The sequence below is a fragment of the Callorhinchus milii genome, unplaced genomic scaffold (genome assembly GCF_018977255.1).
Source record: "Callorhinchus milii isolate IMCB2004 unplaced genomic scaffold, IMCB_Cmil_1.0 Scaffold14, whole genome shotgun sequence".
NCBI classification, from domain to species: Eukaryota; Metazoa; Chordata; class Chondrichthyes; order Chimaeriformes; family Callorhinchidae; genus Callorhinchus; species Callorhinchus milii.
This window is the reverse complement of record NW_024704755.1, coordinates 6,816,769-6,842,113: the sequence shown is the minus strand read 5'-3', so window position 1 is coordinate 6,842,113 and position 25,345 is coordinate 6,816,769. Positions and strand designations below refer to the sequence as shown.

The 25,345-nt window shown below is 36.9% G+C and overlaps 3 protein-coding genes across 3 annotated transcripts in view; 2 read left to right on the top strand and 1 right to left on the bottom strand.

Moving 5' to 3' along the window:
- The window catches only part of tdrd12 (tudor domain containing 12), a 33,415-nt gene extending 23,133 nt beyond the window's left edge, over positions 1 to 10,282 (top strand). The window contains exons 31-42 of the mRNA XM_007889573.2: positions 3 to 186; positions 763 to 821; positions 1,227 to 1,419; positions 2,433 to 2,508; positions 2,790 to 2,887; positions 3,072 to 3,202; positions 3,886 to 3,940; positions 4,065 to 4,178; positions 4,274 to 4,427; positions 5,484 to 5,556; positions 6,289 to 6,391; positions 10,230 to 10,282. Coding sequence (XP_007887764.2) covers positions 3 to 186; positions 763 to 821; positions 1,227 to 1,419; positions 2,433 to 2,508; positions 2,790 to 2,887; positions 3,072 to 3,202; positions 3,886 to 3,940; positions 4,065 to 4,178; positions 4,274 to 4,427; positions 5,484 to 5,556; positions 6,289 to 6,383 — 1,232 coding nt within the window. The 3' untranslated portion in view covers positions 6,384 to 6,391; positions 10,230 to 10,282. The remainder of the gene's footprint in view (positions 1 to 2; positions 187 to 762; positions 822 to 1,226; positions 1,420 to 2,432; positions 2,509 to 2,789; positions 2,888 to 3,071; positions 3,203 to 3,885; positions 3,941 to 4,064; positions 4,179 to 4,273; positions 4,428 to 5,483; positions 5,557 to 6,288; positions 6,392 to 10,229) is intronic.
- On the bottom strand, positions 7,625 to 24,838 carry slc7a9 (solute carrier family 7 member 9). Its single transcript, XM_007889373.2, has 13 exons — positions 24,676 to 24,838; positions 22,079 to 22,252; positions 15,303 to 15,450; positions 13,937 to 14,179; positions 12,993 to 13,118; positions 12,201 to 12,300; positions 11,789 to 11,833; positions 11,192 to 11,315; positions 10,358 to 10,461; positions 9,808 to 9,904; positions 9,436 to 9,585; positions 8,976 to 9,150; positions 7,625 to 8,075 (listed from the first exon to the last, which is right to left on the bottom strand). Exons 2-13 carry the CDS (start codon positions 22,202 to 22,204, stop codon positions 8,014 to 8,016), a joined length of 1,500 nt encoding a protein of 499 aa, XP_007887564.1. The 5' UTR covers positions 22,205 to 22,252; positions 24,676 to 24,838; the 3' UTR covers positions 7,625 to 8,013.
- The window catches only part of zgc:165481 (uncharacterized protein LOC100073327 homolog), a 33,489-nt gene continuing 18,532 nt past the window's right edge, over positions 10,389 to 25,345 (top strand). The window contains exon 1 of the mRNA XM_042340522.1: positions 10,389 to 10,438. The gene's annotated coding sequence lies outside the window, so the exon portion shown is untranslated. The remainder of the gene's footprint in view (positions 10,439 to 25,345) is intronic.

The following is a 25,345-nucleotide window of genomic DNA, read 5'->3' as shown; positions in this document are numbered from 1 at the left end:
AGCCTCTTCATTAAGGGCAACAATACTGGAAGAGATAAAAAACAAAGTGCTGCAATACCCTGTGGATTATGCATCGGAATTGGGTGATATGCGCTACATGTGTAGGCTGCTGAGATTCTTACCTGCACCAACAGAACAAGCTGATCTTGTAGCTGCTATAATGTATATGGCAAAGCTGAATATAAGGTGAGCTATGTGTTGAGCCTACGCAGAACGAGGTTTAATTGATTGCACATCAGTACAGTGCAGGTTTTGCACCGGAGTAACACAAGATGGCAGTAAAGTTGCAGTTTAATCCTAACAAACCTGTGCTGAGTATTAGGATTGTGTGTTTTGGAGAGAGACTAAGCTTGTGGTCGATGAGGAGAAAAGAGCATAATAATGGTAAAATCTATTGGGAATGTCAATTCAAAGGCTTCTCCTGCTTTAGCCTTTAGCAGTTATACAGACAGGCTCACTCTGAATTGGATATCTGCCTGTTGACATTTATTTGTACTTTGGTAATTTTACAGAGGTGCCTAGGAAAATTGAACCCTATTTTTAGAGGTTAATAGATAATCGATCAAATCCTATTTTATAGATGTTACATTTTAAATCACTTGAAAGTGCTTTAGATGCTTTGAAAGTCATAGTTTTATACAAACCTGAAATGTAATTAATTCAGTACAATCTTGCACTTAAATGTTTTGGCTACTTTGTAATCACTCTTTCTCTAATTTTTTTAAATTATAAAATATTAAAATTAGGAGTCTTTCTTTTCAGAAAATTTGATGAAATCATAGAAGAAAGGGGAATTTCCACCCTTGTGAACCTTCTCCACGGTGAGACAGAATCATTTTATGTTTAATATAAATATTTTGCAAGTGAGAGACCTGGGTTCAATTCCCGGCAGGGTGAAACCTTGGGCAAGTTTCCTTACTCCACATCCTGAAAATAATCCCTCAAGAAAAAATAATAAATTTGTCATTTCAATCCACGACTGTTTGTGGGATACTGCTGTGCGCAATTGACTGCTGCTTTTCAGCCACAAAAAAAGTCAATTCACTTTACAGTCTATTCTGTGAAGTGCTTTGAGACGTCCTCCAGACGTGAAAAGGGCTATATCAAATGCAAGGATTATTATTATCTATTCACCCTCTTTTCAGAGCTTTGTTCAATGTTATAATTAAAATTTTGGAGGAAAGTGCTAATTGAACACTTTTTCATGCTTTTCCTTTTGGTCTTAGAGTCAACCGATTCAATGTTACAAGAATCTGTTTGTATTGCACTTGGGATTCTAGCTGAAAACAGTGATTTGCGCTCAGCTATTGCTGACACTGATGCATTGAAACACTTATGTTGGTTGTTAAAAACACCAGCTGAAGATAGAATATGGGAAGCTGCTGTTGGAGCATTGGCTGCACTTCTTTTCTCAGACAGGTATAAAGAACGACTGTTGGTACTGTGCCAACAGAATAATTATGTTCCTTTAAAAGGCTGTAAAATTGTGTAACACAAAATCACCTTACCTCAACAGTTCAGACTATTTTAAATGTTTTTGTCGCAAGCAAAAAACCTACCTTGATATTATTCCACTCCCCCCACCCCCTGTACTTGAGGGTGGAAGTTTTTAAACTGTTTTGTTATCAGATATTTTCAGACTATGTTTATGTGGAGTCCTGTAGCTCAGTGGTTGAGCACTCGCTTTGCAAGCTAGAGACCTGAGTTCAATTCCAGGCAGGGCGAAACCTTGGGCAAGTTTCCTTACTCCACACAGAGCCTAATAATATTCCCTCCAAAACCAAAAACAATAATAAATTGGTCATTTTCAATCCACGACTGTTTGTGGGACATTGCTGTGCGCAATTGGCTGCCGCGTTCGCCCACAAATATACAGTCAATTCACTTTACAGTGTGTTCTGTGAAGCGCTTTGGGACGTCCTCCCGACGTGAAAAGCGCTATATCAAATGCAAGGATTATTATTATTATTATTATTATTATTATCTGTATAACCTAACGCAAGAGGGGGGAATGATTTAAAAATGATAATTCTGCATAGAGCAGGAAGTGGTTGTATTCTGTGAAGTTCTCTTTTAACCTGTTGCCATCAAAACATCTGCTTTTAAGAATTTAGAAAGCAGACTTTGCTTTCCCCTCCCTATATCCACACAGGAAAAAGTATAATTGTTCTTACCTACCTAATAATTAGCACGAAAGCTACTTTTTAGCCAAAGTTCTGAAGAACACAGAGCCATATGTTTGCCTATTATTTTTAGTTATTTTTGTCAGTAATTTATCCCAAGTTATTTTCTGAGGGCATCATTCATTATATTTTAGTTTTGGGGGTTAGGAGAATTAATTATATGCCATTGTAATTTGAGATTGATTTTCTAACACAATATGCTATTTCATGCACAAATTTATACATTTACTAAGCCTAGTACTTTTGCAGGGCTTGTAAAGAGGTTGAAGACCAACAAATTATTGGGCATCTTTGCACAAAGCTTCATGAGTCTGCAAGAGGAGAGGTATGATCAGACTGTTTGTCTGTACTAAACTTGTGAGTTATACAGAGAAAATTAAGCATTGTTGTGCAGAGAATAGGTCTCTAAATAGGTTTCTAAAACTCTTGCATAACCTCTGTGCTAATATGACATTTTAGTGTGATCCATTCATGATTTAAATTGTATTGTCATTATAGTTTAATGCATCTAAATGTATTTAATACAAAAATACAGTATGGAATTTTGAAAAAATCCTGGTTCACAACCAGTGACAGTGCTTAATTCATGTTAAAACCTGTTCTTAGGTTTTGGAAAATGTTCTGAAAACGTTGTGTCACCTGAGTGGCAAACCACAGAATTTGAACTTGATGCTGGCAAGTGAACTTAATTTGACTGTTGACAGGTATGTATTGCTACAGTCTGAAAAACGATGATAAGTGATTTCTGCTTGTGCAGAGAGCATTCTATAACCAAGGAAAATATAGTAAAATAAATTACTTTAGATGTAACACATTGGGCGTTAATTGTAACTAAATAAACTGCATTAGAAAGTAAATATGAAATGATGTCTTCTTCAATGTTTTTAGGCTTTTATCAAGCATACCTTGCCAGGAAGTTTCATACAAACTCATGAGTAATTTGAAGTTTTCCCTGGCAAATTTAAATACTGCACAGCAGTGCCTGGAAAATGATACAACCCTCAATCAAGAAAATTCTGGTACGACTTTACAGAACTTTATTCTGTTGGTACAAAGTGAGAACTGTAATATAGTTTCTCAGATTTTTTTGAAAAAATTAAAATCTTAGAGATATGGCTTTTGTAGTGCTCATTACATCTACATCTTTACTGTTCTATTCAAACAAGTTTATTCAGATTTGGCTCTGCTCAACTCTCAGTTGTAAAGTTGAAAGCACTTGAGAATTTTAATAGTCTAAGATTTGTGGCCAATCTTTTTGGAAACTACATACAAGTTCTTTGAATGCAAAGTATTTACCCCTTTATCTGTACTATTTGATAGTTGTTTCAAAGGCCTTCGCTGGGTTTGGAAGTCATTTTGTTTCCTGCATATTTAAGTCAAAGAGATGTTTTATAATGTGAGCCAAATTATATGTAAGGATGATTGGTGAATTATACATAGGTAGTTGATTTAAAAAAACATCTTGAGTTTTTTTTAAACACAAAAAACAACTTCTATTTGATCGCAAAACATCAATACTGAAGGCATCAATGATAGTTATGGATAGACATCACTGGAAACTCTAGGCTTTCATCCTCTTAATTTCATAAAACAAATCTAATGTATTCAAATTTATAATTTAATCTGTCAAATTGTTCTACCCTTCCCAAAAATGTTACTGCAATAAATGTGATCAGTTTATGTATGTACATTTTCTGAACAGGTATTATGGATGCCACTAGAAAGAGGACAACTCAATCAAGTATGGATCACAAGAGGTCACCCTTTATACTTAAGCTTTCATACGTGATAATCATTGTTTATAATCTACGCGTATCAAGTTGTTCACTAAGCTTATTGGACAGTCTGTTTAAACTTGACTTCTTTGATATATTTTTGCAGTTTTCACCCTAAAATAACCTGGTTTCAAAAAGAAGATTGTCTTGTTCTTAATATCAAGTTACGAAATTTTGCACAACATGTATGTGAATTCAGTAAATACAGACTGGTGTTCAGGTGAGATTGAAGAGGTATTGAATTACATATGCAGAATTGTTCCTGGTTACGTTTTTGAGCTCAAATCTTTTTGACACCAAACATTTAAATTGTAGTGCCTTTGTTGGTGCCAAATTGTACCTAGCAGATTTGGAACTTCAAGGCTGTATTTTGGAAGACAAGTGCACATGTGTCATTATAAGTGAAGAGCCTGTCATAACACTGTGCAAAGAAAAGAAAAGTACATGGAAGCATCTGCTAAAATCAAAGGTAACTTTGAAGTAATTCAGTTGTCATCTTTGCTGTTGTAAACAAAATCATGGATCATTTCTGAATTTTACACAAGCATCCAATCCTAAATTGATTTACCATTCCTATTAGTACAATAGAACCTCACTAATCCAGTCACTCAAGGGACTGGGCAAAAGTGACTTACGTCATAGAATCATAGAATTATACAGCACAGAAGGAGGCCATTCTGTGCCGGCTCTTTTAAAAGAGCTATCCAAATCAATCTCACTCCCCCGCGCTCTCCCCATAGCCCTACAAACTTGTCTGCCCCAACTTCTCCTACTCAGAGGTGACCTGCTTACTGAAACAGGTCAGGTGATTCAGGTTACTGATGTAATGTTAAGGGCATTGGTGATGGGCAAGGGTGATGAACATTCAACAGCCATAATTTGCAATCTCATTAAAATAAAGTCATCACATTTAAAACAAAAGCTCTCATGTATTCAGCCTACCTTTAGAGAATGCATCCAACTTGTGTTCTGCCAATGCCATAGAACACAGTTAACTATCTATGACTTTTGCCCTCACTGTTTTTGATTAAGTCCACTCTCACGTAAGGAGAGAGTGGACTTTCCATGGTGGCATGTTTACAATACTTGTCAACAGTCACTAAATCAAAACCAACAATGTACACACAAACCATGTGCTCTGAATACGGCACTTATCAAGCATTGGGGCAAGAGGTCAGGTGAGGCCACAGGTGCCGGGCAAAGTCGGATTTTCCGCTCATGCCGCTTCCGTGATCCCAACACTCCCTGGGGCTGCACAATGTACAACCGGAGCCCACTCCACCCACAAGTTGAGGAAACAGCACGAGAAGCCTGAGTCCTAGCGCACTGTGTACTGTACAGGTTAGTAGTGGTGGGGGTGGTGCTTGTACACTTTTGAAGCGGAGGAGATGAAAATGTACTGAGCAGGGACCGGGTTATTGGGAAAATAATTCTGTAGAATTGAATTCCAAGTCTCAAAAGCTGAGATAACATAAAAAGCAATAAGTGGTTTTAATTTCTGTTTTCATCTGTTATTTTTCTTCAGAATCCAAATGTGACTTTTGATTTTAATTATTTTGAGGATTTGTCTGATGAATCATTTCTTCCAATTTTTAAAGGTAAGATGCTTCAGTGTGATTTAATTACCTCTTCTGTTCAGAATAAACCTTTCTTCATAATTCATTTTTCTAAATGGTGACGGTTTTTCCAACAACATGTTGATTCTTGATTTGTAATCCACATTAAAAACACTCCCAGAACTTGATACCTAATATTTACAGATACATCTAATAAAATAGAGCCCTGTTATAGTGCAGGTTTGGTTATAGAGCAATTTGGTGCAGTTACAAAAAATCTAAAATGAGCAAGCTTCAACTGCAGCAGATCAGAGGCTAAAATGGATGACTTCTGGGTAAGCAAGTTGTTGCAATGTTACTTCATGTGTGCTGAGCATGTGCACAGGAAAATAACATTGGTGACAATATGATAATAACTCAGAAGTTGGTCATTTTGGCTTTCTGTGCATTGGTTGGCATTGTGAACCAGTGGTGGTCACCTTTCTGTGCTCTTGCTCAGTGCATGAGGAAGCGCAGACTGGCTATTGAGCCCAGTAATAGTACAAATTGCCATTTTATGGACGCCTAACGCGTTGTGGTGGGGCTTCACCTTAATTCTAAAGGGAAAAAGCATACTGGCCCTGCTGCAAGAATTGAATTATTAATTTAGTTGAATATTAAAATAGTTTACTTAAGTTGCAGAAAATAGTGGACTTATATTTGAACTTTAAAACTTAAAAATAAAATTTGGTGCAATAAAAATGACTACTTGTTTTTCTGATTAATTATTGATAGATACTCGGGAAAGGTCTCACAGCGTGATAGAGCCTGCCGTTGATGAATCGGGCTGTATCACTAGTAGTAGTGACAGTTCTGAAGAAGATTACTAAAGAACCAGGTAATGGGGCTATTCTGAAAACTCTTGTCTGTCAACAATTGAATCCCCTAATGGTACTATAAAAATAATAAGAACAAAAATTTAGCCTGGTTTTATGTCCAGTCACTGTTTCAACTATTTCATTTTCTGCTTTTCTGTGAGAAATCCAATAATTGAAATTGCACATTGCTGAAGGTTTTGCTATCTATTGATTGCTCCCTCCTATCTCCCATTCTCTTTCTCATTTTGGATGAGTCATTGTGATTTATTCTACAATTGCAGAGAAGTGTTGTCTCTTGATAAATGATGGAAAAAAATGTAATCTGAGTCCTCATTGATAGTTTTACAGCTTGAGTATAATCACAATGCATTCACTTGATAATCATGTTAACAGCGAAACAAAACTAAGATTTAGGTAACTTCTGCTCTGATACCTTCACATTAGCATTTGGGCTTCTTTTCTCATTTTTCTATAACTCTTACCTGAGGGGCTTATGGACAAATAATGTTTTATCTTTTTTCCCATTTTGTATTGCAGCTGTTTCTTTGATCATAATTACATGGATTCATGCACTCAAATTAAACTGTGACCTCCCAAAGTATCTTTTCAGAGTGTTAGTTCTTGCTATACTTTGCGTATTGATCCCAAACTGAAAAAAACTTTGTGACCAATTGTGTTTTGGGTGGGGGAGGTGGGGGGAAGAGAGAGGAGGAAATGAAAACACAGATTTGCATTTTAGGCAACAAGATACAGTGACCGGTAGTTATAGAATAAGAGCTTGCTCCAAACCAGATCGTTTTTTTAAAAAAAGTCTCAAAACCCCATCGACCTGCACTTGAAATTAAAGAGTAACCCGTCTAAGCAAATAGAATAACATTGTTTGGGAATGACTTGCAGTATTTGATAATGACATCTCTTAGAAAGGAATCCACACAAAATTGTGACTGAGTTGAGCACTTTATATGCTGTAATAGTTCGCCAATTTATTTTTTTAAACTTATTTACAAAGCACAACAATCAATGTGAACTCCATGAACAGTCAATGGTGAGAAAAAAAATGTAAATACAAATACAAATTATCAAAAATTAATGGCCATTTAGTTGAATTTCTACAGGGCTGTTACTGTATGCCACAAATCTTTTGCTAGAATCATTGGTTGTAATATAAAATGTAGTGTAAATTATATTGATAAAAATAGTATTAATCAGAATTCTGAACTCATTAGGTTCAAGAATTTTCAACTTAAGAGGTGAAACTAAGGATGATAAGAGTTAGACATCTGTGGTATACATTTTGGAACATTAAGAGCTAAGCCTCCATTTACAAGAAAGTATTATTAGATATTTACCAGAAAGTTTTTAGCCATTTACTAAACAATAATAATGATGGTAATTATTGCAGTGCATGAGTATCAATACAGTGTATAATACAATGTTGTTGGGAATTGTAGGAGATTCAAAGCCCCAGTTTTAACCATACTTGGCAAGATAATGTTGAACAGAAAATTACATAGGGTACTACTGAATGTTGTTTTGTACCTAAGAACTGTTAGTTGTAGAGCTGCATTACTGAAAGGCCTCTTCTGTGCCTTTTCCTTCATTAAAAGCAGAGGGAGGTATAAAAGTAAAGCAATATGTACTTTTATATTTGACTCTCTGGTGGTGCTGCTTCCAAAAGCAGCTGAATATGTTTGGTGATGGGATCTGGAAAGAAGAAAAAGTCATTTTTTTCAGCAGAGTAATTAACTAAAAGTTAAGGGTATAGCATAACAGATGGATTTTACATGCGTGTTCCAATAATATTCTGTACTGGTTTGCTAACATTTGTGCCAGAGCAGTATGTACCAGTACATACATTCCCTCCAGTGTATTAGTTCCCACTATTGGAGCCAAGTGGAATCAGGAACAATTAAATCCAAATGTTCCATTTTAAACCATCATTTACATCTTGTAAATTGAATCAGATCATTTCCAAGAAAGTACTTTTAGATATTTACAAGAAAGTCTTTAGCTATGTCAATAATGGCAATTATTGCAGTGCACGAGTATCAATATAGTGCATAATACAGCTTAACATGGAATTATTGATGGGGTTCAAAACCCCACAAGATCATGTCACAAGATCATGAGAGGTTCTCAGATGATGACCCTTGTGCCCATTTGATCCCATCCACCCAGCATACCCACTCCTCCCAACGGAGAATCAAGTTGTGTTTCCAGTGTTCTGGCCTCAGCTATCTTTCCTGGTAAATTCTTTTTGGGTATAGAAACCCTTACTTGTGGCTGTCCTGAAATTACCATATGTCCCCCTAAACCTTGAGATTGGATATACTTCTGAGGATCTGAACTCTAGTGCTTTGGCAGTGTCACCCAGCATCCATTTTCACAACTACACAAGGAGTTCCAGTACAGAATCTCTGTGTACCTTGCTTAATACTTCCCCTAATCTTGATCTAGCTTCCCTAATGACCACCCACTGCTTCTTCCCTTTGGCCAATTTCAAATCCATATCTTGCCCATGATATCCAGAAGCATCAGTTTGTGAGGGGCCTTTCACATCTTGGTTCAAAGAGCTATTCAGACATTAAAGAATTTTCTTCTTACTCATCAAGGTGCGAGTCCAGCTGAAGCGCAAGTGAACAAATAGGAAATAGATTATTAGTCCTCCCAAAATAAAGAGTGTGCAGTACAAGTATGCCAGTTCTGGCTGTTCAATGATTGGAGCGAAAACCAAGTAGATACTGAGAAGAGTCATAATAACTGGTATAATTACAGGAACCTGAAACAAGAAAAAAACCAACAGTTTAATAATTGAAAAGCACACACAACTTTGGCAAATCAAATCCTAACAAACTGTGCTGCATAGTCTTTACCCAAACTGTATACAGGGAAATGGTTACTGTTTCTAGAAGTTACTTTTAATTGTAAAAGCAGAACAAACTCCTATTGAGATGAGGTACTACAGTTCCTGCAAAACAAATGTTTATTGTAAAGAATAAGTATAATTATCAACCACTTATTTATACCCCATGAGAAAGAAAAAAAAGATCCCAACACATCTAACCTTAACTGGTCTTTCCAGATCTTTTCTTGCAAAATGCAGGTAAATTAGTGAAAAGGAAGTCAGTCCGTAAAAAATCCAGACTGAAAAACTGAAATAGTTTAGAAGAGTGGTTAGATCCGCTGGAATGATGTAGATAATAGCTAGCATTCCCTGGAGAAAATAAATCACATTGTTATAAAATACATAATTGGTACAAATTTTACAGTCTCAGAACATTTGTGATTGTAAAAATGGCAGTGGATTTGTACTATTATTAGCTGTGGGTTATACCTGCTTACTACCCTCCATGACTCATCTTTAGTAGCCTGATACCCAATAGCCGCAGAATGACCAAATATATAAATCTTCCAAGGCAAAATATGAATAACTTACATTGAAAATGAGAGCTGGTGCAGGTGTTAAGTGCTTAACGTTGATGTAAGCCAGAATCTTAAGCATATGACCCTCACGGGCAGTAACGTATGTAAGTCTGTTAACAAGAAAATATGAAAATCAAACAGTTGCCTAAATGCACAATAGTTTTCAGGTCAATTATGAGTTGATCAAGATGAAATAAAACAATTTTGCATGAGAATATGCTATACAGGCAACAAGGAATGGAAGATATTGGTGCATGAATGAATAACAAAAGGGTTTTGCCTACATTTTCCCACAATCAATTCCTAATCTTAGCAACATAAAAATATTGTTTTTTTTAAAAAAAACTCATGTCCCTGATCCCGTTATTTGGGAGATTCCAGTTATAAGTAAGGGAAATTAATCAACTTGGGCTGCTTTCTTTTTTCATTTCTTAGAAGCTGGACTGAAGCATATCCTTCACACGGGGCTGGAAGAAGATTGCCTCAAATTACCACTGAACAAGAATAGTTTGTGGCAATAGTAAAGCCTAAGAAAGAAACGGCACTGGTTTTGTTTAATTTACCTGCCAGCTGTAAAACAACTACCATTGGCAGCTCCAAAAGTAGAAAACACAACAAAGAGAGGAACTATCCAAGTTGCTGGTGTGAGTACCCGATCACCAAATGTCTGTGTTTAGAAAAATACAAATAAATATGTGATTGAATAGAGGCTTTTTATGTAACAGTTGTAGACTCTTATATATTTTCTTTCGCCTATATGACAACTTATGTTTGTGGGTTGAACTTTAGCTTTCTTAACTTTCTCAATAGGAAATTCTAGTCATACAGTCAAACCTGTTTTCAATAATCCCTCAGAGGACTGGACTAAATAATAATAATCCTTACATTTGATATAGCGCCTTATCACGTCTTCGAGACGTCTCAAAGCGCTTCACGGAATATACTGTAAAGTGAATCGACTGTATATCTAGTGGGTGAAAAGTGGCAGCCAATTGCGCACAGCAGTGTCCCACAAACGGTCATGGATCAAGTCACCAAATTATTATTTTTTGAGGGATTATTATCCCTAGAAAAGTGATCCGCCAATCGACTAACAATTGAGTTCCTACTTACTGTTACTGTTAACAGAGGTGTGTGGGGTAACGAGACGCTTAAGAGACGAGTGTTGTAACCATTACGCTATAGGACTCAACTCAACTACTGAAAAGGGTATCTATACCAATAGGGCTAAAAACAAAAAAAAGCGTGGGTACTGGTTGTTTTTGACAAGTGGTTGCTGAATAGAGGTGGTTTATTACAGGAAATCGGTCAGTACTGCTCCAAGGGGGTGGTTGACATGGTTGGTGCTTTAATATGTTTGACTGCATGTAATGCATGAGCAGTGGAGAGCTACTTACCACTGCAACAGCAGAAGATTGCAACAGTTCTGTTGGAGTCATGACTGTGAAATATGCAACGTTAACCAAGATGTAGCAAACAGTCACAGAGGGAATGCCAATGATGATGGCGAGTGGAAGATTTCTGTTAAACACAGATAATTAGGTCCTATTAGGAACAGTTTAAAGTGTAAAGCTTTGACAAATATTTGCTGATACTGTATTATCTACATAAGCTACAATTTCTTATTAAAAGGCTTTAAAAAACATAACACTAGTAAGTTTTTTTCATAACAGCATCTTAATTAAGGCAACCTATCCTGCACATAATCATTCATCCTTCTGTAGTTACTATTATACCACAAAAAACAAGGTCAAATAGAAGACGGAGGACTCTAAACTCCAGCTTCTATTTGCTATTATAAATCAGCCAAATATCAGAGCTGTGTCTGGTGTCAGGCACATTAAGTTCCTGGTTGGTCAATGATAAATGAGTTGATCTCAACTACAGTGCAATCAGGTGTGCTAAGTTGTTGATTTTTTTACAAATATTTTCAACCATTTCTTCACAGAAAATATTTTTTTTACTCCTTGAACATAAAAACTGTTGGACGTTACCTATAGGGATTTTTCAATTCTTCTGTAATGAAATTGAGCTGATTCCTGGAAAGGAAGGCATATTGATTCAGTAAAAATTTCCATTGTCAGGTTAAATCCACTTTTATCCCAGATTATTTTATCAATTTATATACTTAATAATAATAATAATCCTTGCATTTGATATATAGCGCCTTATCCCGTCTTTGAGACATCTCAAAGCGCTTCACAGAATATACTCTAAAGTGAACTGACTGTATATTTTGTGGACGAAACTTGTTGAAATATGCAGTATTGATATTCTTAATTGTCTAAAATTGAAAGGTAACAGCAAATTTACTAATCATTTAAGTCAACCATGTGAATCATATGTACTATCCAGTGGAATCACACAAAATCACAAAAGCAGCCCTCAACAAGATAAACTGCTCACCATCCATCGTAAGACCAAAGTCCACCATATAATCCCAAACCAATAGCACTAAAAGAGATATGAGCTCCGTCAAAGGAATTTTTAAAATTCTGGGTATTTCCTGCAAAAGATAAGAAATGTTATACTATGTAGATTACATTGTACGGAAATAAAATGTAACTGTGTCCCATCTGTCTGCTCCTTGGAGGAACAGAGCCCTATCACTCCAAATAATACATATCTTTTGGGATGGAGTTAACCAAATAATTAACTACTAAGGTGGAGGGGGCGGATTATGACTCAAGTGAAGGAGTGAGCAGTATGCTGAAATTTGTATGAATCTGTTAATGAGATTCAGGAATTATCCTGTATCTATACTTCAGGGAAGTGCACTCAAACCTTTGCAGAGCAATTACCGACTTAGCTCCACATCTTCAAAAAGCACCATTAAGTTGATGTGTTAAACAGAATGCTGCTCGGGGAGGAAATTTAGGGATTATTGTAGTTGACAAATAAATGATAAAATCAAAAAGGGGCGAGCTTGTAAAGCCTAATGGGCCTTTGTCCAAAAATGTTCCTTACTCTAAAGAATTAAGCAAAATGAAATTTGCTTGTTTAGCATAGGCTTTGTGAGAAAGTTTCCTACTGATCAGTTAATAACACTTACAAGTAACTGATTAAGCTACCAAATACAGGGTGAAGCAACAAAGACACAAGAACCAGGTTTTGTTCAAAAGATGTGATTTACCAGAAGAATATGCTTCCAAGACAAATATATATTATTTATTTAATGTGATAACATGAAAAACCTACCTTGTGCTAATAAAACCAGGCCAGCTACAATGATGACAGCAACTATTGCCAGTTTGGCAAAAGTGAAAAAATTCTGGGCATAGCTAGCAAGCTTGACACTGAATGAGTTCACCAGTGTAATTAAAACTGCAAAGAGGAAAAATAAAATTATGAAGAGAATCGCTCTTTTAAAATACAAACAACTGAGATGGTGACTTGTGTAAAATATAAACACCAGAACCAACTAGTTGACTTGAATGTACTGTTTCTATCCCTTAAAAGTTGTATAATTTTATGTAAAAAATAGAAACGAGGATAAGACAGCAAATGTGACTTGTACTTTCACTGCTGTGTAGATTTTTAAAAGTGGATAACCTTTTAGGAGGTCAGTTTACTTTTTAATGTGAAATCTGAAGTTATCAAATGCAAGGATTATATTGCATTAAATACAATATCGTTCTGTTGCCTTAGTTGCACTTGCATGCACGTGTCGTAAAGTAAATTTAGAATTCAATGTCAGCAGTGTTTGCTGAGGATTCATTGGTGCTCATTTTGTATCTTTTGATGACTATTCTCCATGAAATCTGGGACATAATTCAATAGACTCTGGATATGTACAGTGGAGCTGTTGATTCAGTTTGCTTTGGAGATTCCATTTTGAGGGTTTAATGCAGGAGTTACTGTATGAATTTGTTCTGGTGTTTTATGAGATCACTTTTTAACCACCGACCCACGATACTCCCAACTGTTGAGGTTTTTTGTGGTTACTTTATTTAGTAACCATCTTTGCCGTCAGTAGACCACAGCTGCTTCAGGAACATGTCACCGCACTCGTGTTGGGAAATTTAGACATGCTCAGAGTGCATGCACTCGAATTATCAGCAAAGGATACAATGAGAGGCATCCCAGGTTTGATAAATCAGACTGAAACTATCGTTGAAAAAAAATCCATGAAGGATACTTACCAATAGCTGTTGCAGCAAGACACTTTATAGGCATCTGCGGCGGCACACAGCCAGGATAGAAAGGAGTCACTGCATATTCAGCAAAGCTCAGGGAGATTATAGCAAATGATGATGGTTTTGAAACAGTTATACTCATCCATGAGTATAAGAAAGCAGGAATTGAACCAAATGCTTCGAAGATATAATAATACTCCCCCCCTGACTTAACGATCATGGTACCCAGGTCAGCGTAACACAATGCACCTATTAAAATAGGAAAATTGCAATCACGTTCTGCATTTCACAGTAGTGTTTATCAAGGATAAGATTGAGGAAGTTCATGCTCGATTCATACAAGTACTGGAAACCATAAGGATTCTTAAAATTTTACAATTGAGAACTTATTTGAATCTTAACTATGTAGCCTCACAGCAAAGATTAATTAAAGGAAAATAATATACATTTAATTACCGTTATTACACATAATTGTGTACATGAAATAAATTGCACAGAAATAAAACCAGCTCATATACATATTTTTCTAAATACATTGTGGGCATTCGCCTACAAAATACACAGTCATTGCACTTTACAGTATATCCTTTAAGTGCGTGGAATCGTTCTCCCGACGTGAAAGGCGCTGTATCAAATTAAAAGGGTTTTTATTTATAATTTAAGGTTTTGGTGATCACCACCATACTGCTAAATTATTGCATATTGGCTTTAAGGTGTGGCATACAGCAAGTTCCAAATGTAAATAAACCTAAAACCTGATTAATAACCAATTACTTTATTTAGTAACTATCTAGGAGGTCAGTTTACTTTTTAATGTGAAATCTGAAGTTATCAAATGCAAGGATTATATTGCATTAAATACAATATCGTTCTGTTGCCTTAGTTGCACTTTCATGCACGTGTCGTAAAGTAAAGTTAGAATTCAATGTCAGCAGTCTGTTTGCTGAGGATTCATTGGTGCTCATTTTGTATCTTTTGATGACTATTCTCCATGAAATCTACTGCACTTTACAGTATATCCTGTTATGCAGCAGTGATGCAGAATAGCTTGAGTTTACCCATTTTAATTGAAATAAAGCATCATGTACCAAATCAGGTAGGGAACAAGATGGATATAATTCAAAGCTTTATTTACATCTCCCTGACACTAAACTCTTCTTCAAAGTTGTTCAGGGTTAACTTTTCAAAACTCTGCGGAATTATTTGATGATATGTTTCCAATTATAATGATGTTTTCCTCATTGAGGGACATGGTTATTTTTGTACCTGACTTTCCAGAAGATATTCCAAAATACATGCTACCAATGCACTTGTACTTGTTTAGACAGGCAGCTTCAGAAACAAACTGATCATGATGTCACTTGTTGCTTACCCAATGTTGATATGATTCCCGCAACTGCCCAGAGAATCAGAGAAGGTCCCACTGCTCCTGTATTAGCTAAGACTGATTTTGGTGAGATAAAGATTCCAGAGCCAATCATTGTTCCTACAATAAGACTGATGCCACTTAGCAAACCAACCTTTTCCCAGGAAAAGAAAAATAAACAGTCAGTCTGTGTGCAATAAGAAAAGGTTATACACTGCAACACATTATTGTAAACTCCAACAAACTGGTTTACTTATAGCTAACCGACCTTCATCTATGATTACATGTGGAATTTTTTTCACAAAATATTGTATTTGTTTTTCAAACACCATTTATTCAATTAAAGCTTTTTATTTATGTATATTCCTCATAAATCAAAAAAACGATGGACTCTACACTGATTATCCAACACCACAATTATCACCTCAGTTATTCTGAGCATTAAAAAAGAAAAGTACTTCTTAATACGATTTCTTAATAAGGAATCTGAGGTGTGCGACTAGGCACATCTTCCCATAACCAGAGATGCGTCATTGCCAAGCCAAGGGAATGTTCTGATGTAATGCACCCCCAAGCAGAATTTACACAGGTTGATGGGAATTCTAAGCAGTCCCATTGAGAAAAACAGCAAATTACATCCCATCAGCCAACTAAAAATATATTTTCCACTCAAGAGTAACTTATTGTACATGAAACATGTGTTTAATGATGTATGGCAGGAATACAAAAAACATTGCATCTTAACTTATTAAATCACTTTTTATAGCAAGATAACTATGCTTAATAAACTTGTAAAAGTTAAAATGAATTAGATTGCCTTTTGCCTGATCCAATCAGCAAATCATTTAACAATATTAATAAATAATAATCCTTCCATTTAATATAGCGCCTTTCACGTTGTGAAGACCGTCTCAAAGAGCTTTACAGGATATACTGTAAAGTGGATTGTATTTTGTGAGCGAAATAGTTGTGCATAGTAATGTCCCATAAACAGCCATGAAGTGAGTGACCAATTTTATCTGGGGGCTTGTTGGCCAGAAGACCGGGAGAAACTCCTTTCTCTTTTCAAATAGAGCCATGGGATCTTTAATTGTCCACCTGAACTCTCAGATGGGACCTCGGTGTAATATCTTATCTGAAGAACAGATTTACCATCAAATTGAAGAGACTGACGTAACATGAGGTAGCACCTCGGAGCACGAAGGGTCAAACAAGGTCAAAATAAAAATATTTCTTGTTGCACAAATTGCCATGAGTCATCTACCAATGATAATGTTAGTTATTAAACAAGTTGCCGTTCATTGGTGTGGTTTTTAGTTCCTCAGCTAAAAGAATTAACAATAGCTAAATGTCATACCAAAGTAATATAGGTTTGTTCTAGAATTTACTACATGCAGTTATTGCTGTTCCATAGATATGTTAATGCATTGCCCATTTGGAATTATAAATATATAAATTTGGTGTAACAGGAAATATGCATTTGATGTGTTTGTATATTGGAAAAGAGCTGCACTGGATACAACAATAGAAAATAAATCCTGCAGTGCCTCAGTGATTAAGTGCAGACTAAAGGGTAAAACGACCTATACAGAAAAGGAACATGTCAGGTTCATTCAACTGTTAAACCTGTTCAGACAATTAACGGCAAAGAATTACTATAGTAGTCTTGCCCTATGCACAAAATAATAATCTCTCTAAAACAAGAACAATAATAAATTTTATTAATGGTTATTTTCAATCCACGACTGTTTGTGGGACACTGCTTTCCGTAATTGGCTGCCACATTTTGCCTACAAATATACGGTCAATTCACTTCACAGTATATTCTGTGAAGCGCTTTAAGACGTCTGGAAGACATGAAACGCGCTATATCAAATGCAAGGATTATTATATATTATTATAGACAAGAACCATGATTGAGATTTCCCAAGTGATAGAACTATAGCAGATTACATCAATCTGAGTTGAATTCCCGTATACATAAGTCATAGAATCATAGAACTAGACAGCACAGAAGGAGGCCATTCGGCTCATCGTGTCTGTGCCAGCTCTTTGAAAGGAGCTATGCAGTTCAATCCCACTCCCCCGCTCTCTCTCCATAGCCCTGCAAACTTGTCCTCCCCAAATATCTATCTAGTCTCTTAAAAGTTGTTATTGAATCGACTTCCACCACCCTTTCAGGGTAATGCATTCGAGATCCGAACAACTCACTGTCTGAAAAAATTTCTCCTCACCTCCCCTCTGTTTCTTTTAACAGCTATTTTAAATCGGTGTCTTCAGGTTACCAACCACCCGCCAGTGGAAATAGTTTCTCCTTGTTCATCCTATCGAATCCCCTCATAATTTTGAAATCTTCTATTACTTCTCTTCTTAATTTTCTCTGCTCCAAGGAGAATAATCCTGGCTTCTCTAGCGTCTCCTGATAATTGAAGTCTTTCATTCCTGTTACCATGCTGGTAAATCTCGTTTGCACCCTCTCCAATGCCTTAACATCCTTCCTAAAGTGTGGAGCCTGGAACTGAACGCAGTCTCTAGCTGAGGCCTAACCAGTGCTTTGTAAAGCTTCATCACAACTTCCTGACTTTCGTATTCTATCCCGTATGTTTTTTTAAAAGTTTTATCTACCTGTCCTGTCACCTTCAAAGATTTACTTATGAACTCCCAGGTCTCTCTGTTCCTTCCCCCCCCCCCCATTTAAGAATGTACCATCTCACTTATATTGCCTCTCCTCATTCTTCCTCCCAAAATGCATCACTTAGCATTTCTCCGCATTAAACTTAATCTGCCACGTGTCTGTCCATTTTAACCAGTCTGTCTTTGTCCATTTGCAGTCTGCTACTATCCTCAGTGTTTACTACTTTTCCTAGCTTAGTATCATCTACAAACTTGGAAATTGTACTCCCCGTACCCAAGTCCAGGTCATTTATATAGATCAAAAACAGCAGTGGTCCCAATACTGACTCCTGGGGGACACCACTGCACACTTCCCTCCAGTCAAAAAACCAACCGTTCACCACCACTCTCTGCTTTCTGTCTCTCGACCAGTTCTGTATCCATGCTGCCACTGTCCCTTTAATACCGTGAGCTTCTATTTTGCTTACAAGTCTCTCACGTGGCACTTTATCAAACGCCCTTTGAAAATCCATATAAACTACATCAACTGCACTACTTTCATTCACCTCTTCGTTACTTCATCAAAAAACTCTTATCAGGTTTGTTAGACATGATTTGCCTTTAACAAATCCGTGTTGACTGCCCTTCATTAACTCATATTTTTCTAAGTGAAAATTTATTTTGTCCTGGATTTTAGTCTCTAGTAGAAGTTTCCCAACTGCTGAAGTTAGGCTGACTGACCTGTAGTTCCCAGGTTTATCCTTCTGACCCTTTTTGTACAGGGGAGTAACATTTGCAACCCTCCAGTCCTCTGGCACTACCCCGGTGTCCAAGGAGAATTGAAAGATTGTGGCCACCCTTACTCCCCTCAGTAACCTAGGATACATCCCATCCAGACCGGGTGATTTATCTACCTTGAGCACCGACAACTTTTTTAGTACCACTTCTCAGTTTATTTTTTATCTTATCCAATTTCTCTACCTTCTCTAATACTGTGGCATTGGCTGCATCCTCTTCTTTTGTGAAGACAGATGCAAAGTACTCATTTAGTACATCAGCCATGCCTCCACAAGAAGATTTCCTCTTTGGTCCCTAATTGGTCCCACCCTACCTTTTATTCTTTATATGATTATAAAATATGTTAGGGTTCCCTTTTATGTTACCCGCTAATCTTTTCTCATACAATCTCTTTGCCCTCTTATTGGAAACGTACTGATCCAGAAAGTTATCCTGCATACTTGTGAGGAATCCTTCCCCCTCCTTGCCCTTTACTTTCTTATATTCCATTTGATTATCTTCTGTATTTTGAAACTGACATTTATCATAAGCCTCCTTTTTCTGTTTTATTTTAATCCCAATTTCCTTATTCATCCAGGGAAGTTTGGATGCCCTACCTTTCCCCTTTGTTCAGTCCCCGAACTATCCCCTCCTTGAAAGCTTCCCATTGCTTCTTATCTGTTTTACCTGCCAATCTTTCTTTCCAGTCCACCTTGGCTAGGTCCCTTTTTAACTCATTGAAATTAGCCCTCTTCCATTTGAGTTTCTATTTCCATCTTCACCTTTGATTGTTCCTTGTCCCTTTCCATAAGTACGCTGAACCTAATGATGTTGTGATCACTGTTGTCCAGATGCTCTCCTACTGAAACCTGCTTCACTTACCCCACTTCATTCCCCAGAACTAGATCCAGCACTGCTTCCTTCCTCGTTGGGCTGGAAACGTACTGATCCAGAAAGTTATCCTGCACGCTTGTGAGGAATCCTTCCCCCTCCTTGCCCTTTACACTATTATTTTGCCAGTCTATATTAGGATAATTGAAGTCCCCCATTATCACTACTCTATTAGTTCTGCATCTTTCTGAAATTTGCTTGCAGATTTGCTCGTCTATCTCCTTCCCACTATTTGGTGGTCTATAATATAGACCTAACAGAGGAACAGCTTCTTTTCTGCTCCTTACCTCTAACCAAACAGATTCTGTTTTGGGGCCCGTTGGGGCACGTTGTCCCTTTCCAGGGTCGCAACTGTGTCTTTGATCAATATTGCCACACACCCCTCCTTTTTTTTCCTTCCCTATGTCTCCTGAAGTGACTGCTTTCTTTTCACGGATGCCAGTAGCATTCTTGTTATCAAAGAATGTCCCCAGATCAATATTTAAGTCAATGAATTAGTCTTTACAGAAGTGAAAACATTGTGGAAACTGTGCTGAGGAGAGCACAACAGTAGTTAACTCTTGACCTGTAAATGGCCTCAAGTTTTCCGCACCTGAGTTTTCACTAACCATGCAAACCACAGCCCTAACTTGGCATGCAGTGGAAAGCCTGCCAAGGCTGTGGTCTCAATGTCATCCATCCAGTTTTAGTTGGTTGAACTCCAGCAAAGATTAGATGCAGAGTAAAATACACCATACTCCCAACACTGGAAAATCACCCATTCTTCAGTTGAAATGCAAATGCAAGGCATATTCCTATTAAACAAGTTCCATTCATCATCACTATTAAGCACACGTATAATAAAAACAAGCGAGCCTTATTGCCCTAGTTTGGAATTCAATCAGCTATCAATGTGATCAATATTGGAGGCTGTCAATTATTGATAATTAGTTTTAGATTCTTCCTCGGTCACACAGCAACTGCTGAAAGAACGGGAAGCAGTGTATTGCTGGGGCTTGCCAAATTCTGCTCTGAGGCAGGCAGTCAATGGTGGTGCAGAGAGCAGCCCAGGGATCGTTCTTCCTTTCTGCTGTCCCTGTGGGGAAGCAATTAGGCTGTTGATGGTCCAGAAACTGCTCTGCAACACATCCCCAGCAGTGGGGATGGGAATTAACTCTGAAGAACTGTTTTAAGAAGTAGATCAATAGAAATGCAGTTCGAAATCTGTTCAAAATCCTTTTGTGTCTCACTAGGAGAATATACACCAAATGTTAACTTTATTGGCTTTCTTTTTTAATTTTTAATGTAATGATCTTTTGAGGCATATTTCTTTTTTCTAAATTAAGATTCTGAGAAAGGTTTGACAGCGGGGAGCAATTACATTTCATCACTTTAGCTTGTTTAAAAAAAATTGAGATGTGGTAGAGCAATGGCTTATGAACGTGAGGAAGTTAGCTTTACACCTCTCACAGTAACATCCATTAAAATGTCATCGGGAGGGGAGATTTGGAAATCTTCAATATGCAATTGGCAGTGTAAATAATACCCCAGTGAAGATACTAAAATCTCTTGCTTGGTGTTATTTAATGCTACTTCATTTGGGTCTTAATTAAACCTGCTCATGCATAGCATAATAGGATTTATTACAGTCTCTCCCACCCATTAATTATTGATTTAATTACTGTTTGTTTGAGTAGTTATTCTTGCACCTGCAATTAATACAGCATCAAATACAAACAGTACAATTTAAAGCAAGAAAAAAAATTCAAGTAGTAACAAAGCCCATACACTGCCTTCCCTAAGGTCTCTGTCCTTTATTTAGTTTAATGTTAATGCAAAACAAAATTATAGAATATAAACTGATCAAAGACCAGTTACTGGTTTCCATATTCCATGCTGGAAGATGATCAATCAAATTAGCCAAGTGTCGAGTGCAATCACTCCAGCTACAAGTTCATCTATTAAGAAAGTATTGAACTCCAATATGGTGTGTGCTTAATAGCCTTGCAATCAGAGACTTGTGGTTATAGAATTGCTTGAACCCAAATCAAGAATTATTTTTCTCTCTTCAACTTGGAGCACTGAGCAATCATACAGCAAATAGTAATCTGCCTTTTGCAAATCACTCTTTTCCACTGTTCTACTCCTTAAAAGGTGTGAATACAAATCGCAAACATGCCCTTTGAGCAGCAAGGGCTGAGAAAGATGACATGGATGCTGTAAGGGTGTAAACCTCTTTAAAAGAACCACGTCATGAATTTGCCATGGAGGTTGAAAGGCGCTATACAAATATAATTTTATTGTTATGTATAGATAGTCAATACAGAAATTGTGAAGGCAGATGAACTAACATTTAGCTTCATTGTAAGCTTATAATTGCAGTTGAACAGATTGTGTTTAATAATCATGCATAGATAATCAGGATGAAATTCTATTTGGTTGAAAATCAGTTAAATCCATAATAATTCCAATGTTTCTATTTTGGAAAATAAGTAAAGAACTTGTGGCAGTAAAATACTCACCTCTTTCTGCAGAGCCATGTTTTTCTCTTCGACCCCTTTGGCGATCTGAGAATCAGTTTGGTTATTGATTGGATATTCATTTTTCGGGTCTGAGTTTGCCTTCCTATTTCTTAACTGGTCATCCATTTATATTTTCCTCTAGTTCCTTAGCACAAGAGCTAATGTTTCAACCACCTGCAGAGAAGATAAATTTAAGTTTTTGAGAAACAAACTTAAGCAAAGATTAAAGGGAGCACTGATGTCTCTCAAAAATATTTCACAAACCATTTTTGTGTACTAATCAGAATACTATATTGCATCACAAAAATATAATTGTGCTATTAGCAACTAATGTGATTGAAATATAAATGACATAGTTATTATTCTCCTTCTTTCAAAGACTTTCAGTGCTATTCAGTCTTACACTGCTAAGAAAAAAAACAAGAGTAGTCTTGTAGCTGATAATATGGAGTAGTACAACGTTAAACTATACAATAAAATCCAGTCAGTCATGCTACCAGGCAAGTAAAATTATAATAGGAATAGACATTAAAAGAGAAGTAAGCTAAAGAGTTAATATATAATAATAATCCTGCATTTGATATAGCGCTTTTCACATCTTCTAGACATCTCAAAGCGCTTCACAGAATAGACTGTAAAGTGAATTGACTGTATATTTGTGGGCAAAACCCGGCAGCCAACTGCACACAGCAGTATCCCATAAACAGTCGTGGATTAACCAATTTTTTTTTAAACCCGGTTCATTTCAGTCACACTGTCTATTAAAAGCTACATGTGGTGACAAAGAACAGTAAAGGTATCATTATTCTATCACATAACAAATAACAACCCTGCCAGAGAACTAGCATTACTCCTTTGTTCAATTCATGTATTTCTAAAATAAGTATTAAGTTTAAACTTATCTATGGTTCTGTTGCTATTTTTTTAAAATCATTCAGAAGTGCGATGAGGTGTCAGTCCCAAAGACATGTCACTCTAAAAATAACCTGGATGACACTGATACTATTCTGCCTGACATCAACAATGAATAATAATAATAATAATCCTTGCATTTGATATAGCGCTTTTCACGTCGGGAGGACGTCCCAAAGCGCTTCACAGAACACACTGTAAATAATAATAATAATAATAATAATAATCCTTGCATTTGATATAGCGCTATTCACGTCGGGAGGACGTCCCAAAGCGCTTCACAGAAGACACTGTAAAGTGAATTGACTGTATATTTGTGGGCGAACGCGGCAGCCAATTGCGCACAGCAATGTCCCACAAACAGTCGTAGATTGAAAATGACCAATTTATTATTGTTTTTGGTTTTGGAGGGATTATTATTAGGCTCTGTGTGGAGTAAGGAAACTTGCCCAAGGTTTCGCCCTGACTGGAATTGAACTCAGGTCTCTCGCTTGCAAAGCGAGTGCTCTAACCACTGAGTAACAGGACTCCATAGTGAAATAGTGTTATAACATGACACACCCCCTCCCGGTAAACTCATGTAGGAAAACAGTGTAAAGTTGCAACACAATATTTCATCTTTAATGCTGAAGTAAGGGATCACGTTCAGCACGTCATACTGTAACAAGAAAGCGAGAGTGGGAACCTCTGGTGCCACACGCATTCCCCGTTGCCTTTAGAGAATTCAAAACAGAGGACGCAAATAGCTTTTCTCAGGAAAACTATCAAGATCAAACTGAACGGATACCAGAGTAAAGCTTATAGAATCGTACAGCACAAAAAGAGGCCATTCGGCCCATCGAGTTTGTGTTGGCTCTTTGAAAAGAGCAATGTAATGTCAATCCCACTCCCCAGCCCTTTCCCCATAACCCTGCAAACCCTTCCTCCTCAAATACCCGTCCACCACATTTTTAAAAGTAGTTATCGAATCGGCCTCGACCACCCTTTCAGGCAATGCATTCCAGATTTGAACAACTTGCTGTGTGAAAAAATTTCATCTCACCTCCCCTCTGCTTCTTTTAGATACCATTTTGAATCTGTAACCTTGAATCACCGGCACACCCACCGGTGGAAACAGCTTTTCCCTTTCTAACCTATCAAATCCCCTCATGATTTTGAAGACCTCTATTAGGTCTCCTTGTAACCTTAATGTCATGATTGATAAGCCTCTCCTGATTCCCTTTAAAAAAAAATTAAATTAAGCACCTTTATAGCACAGATTAAAATCTGACAACTGCATTTTTATGAACACCTCTTTACGTCAAAACATTTCATCGCGGTTCACAAGTAAATATACATTCTCATGTAGTAACTGCTTTTGCAAGGAAAACAACGCAGCCATTTGCACAAATCAAAGTTCCACAAACAGCATGAGGCGAACGATCAGTTAACGGGAAGGATTGTTGGCCAACACGCTGGGAGAAACTCACTTCTCTCGCCAAACAGCATCATGCGATCTTTAACATTCTCTTGGAAACAGGGAGCTATATTAGCTTCAGCACCTCATGCACCTCTGACAGCATAGCTCTCCCTCTGTATTGGAGTGTCAACTCAATTCCTGATGTGGGGCTTGAATGCATATCCCTTGATCCAGAGGCAAGAGTGAGCCAACTGTTAGTAAACATTCAAACTATTACAAATCTTACCTTAATTAGTATTGAGAAGTCTCTTCTTTGCCTCTTTGCCTCGGAGAACAAATGCAGAATTGTGCTGCGAGAGCAGGCTTGTAGGACTGTAAAATCTGTAACTGTTTTGTTACCTGCTAGTTTAGAGGAGTCATCCAATAAACGACTTCCATTTGGTTGCTGGCATCTCAGTAACTGCTTCTGACTCATTTGTGAGGAGGTGCTTTGCAGGTGAAGCATTACTTGTGAAGTAATTATTAATCAAATGCTAACCACTTCCATAGAAATTAACAGTTTCAGAAAGAGCTCTAAAGGTGGAACACAAGTGCAAATTCGGTTAAATATTTCCCAAATATATATATTTTTTACACACATATGTAGTTTTCAGATGTCTCTTTTCAACAGTTCCATTACTTTGTGCATGTGCAGGAAATTATTCTAATCTCCAGTCCCATTTAAGGCTATGTAATTTTAAATCTGTCCACTAGTTCTGTTCTGGTCTACTTCACAACACTGCGAACGTTAAGATTATTTAATCCTATTGTAATTTAATTCCTTCCCAAACTCCACAGATTAAGCTATAATCTCTAAACAAAATGTACACTTTTGTTTAGAAAAAAACAATGTTGTACAAAAGTAGCATAGTAAGAAATTTTGTTGCATTGATTTATGCGGTTATACTTAACCATAG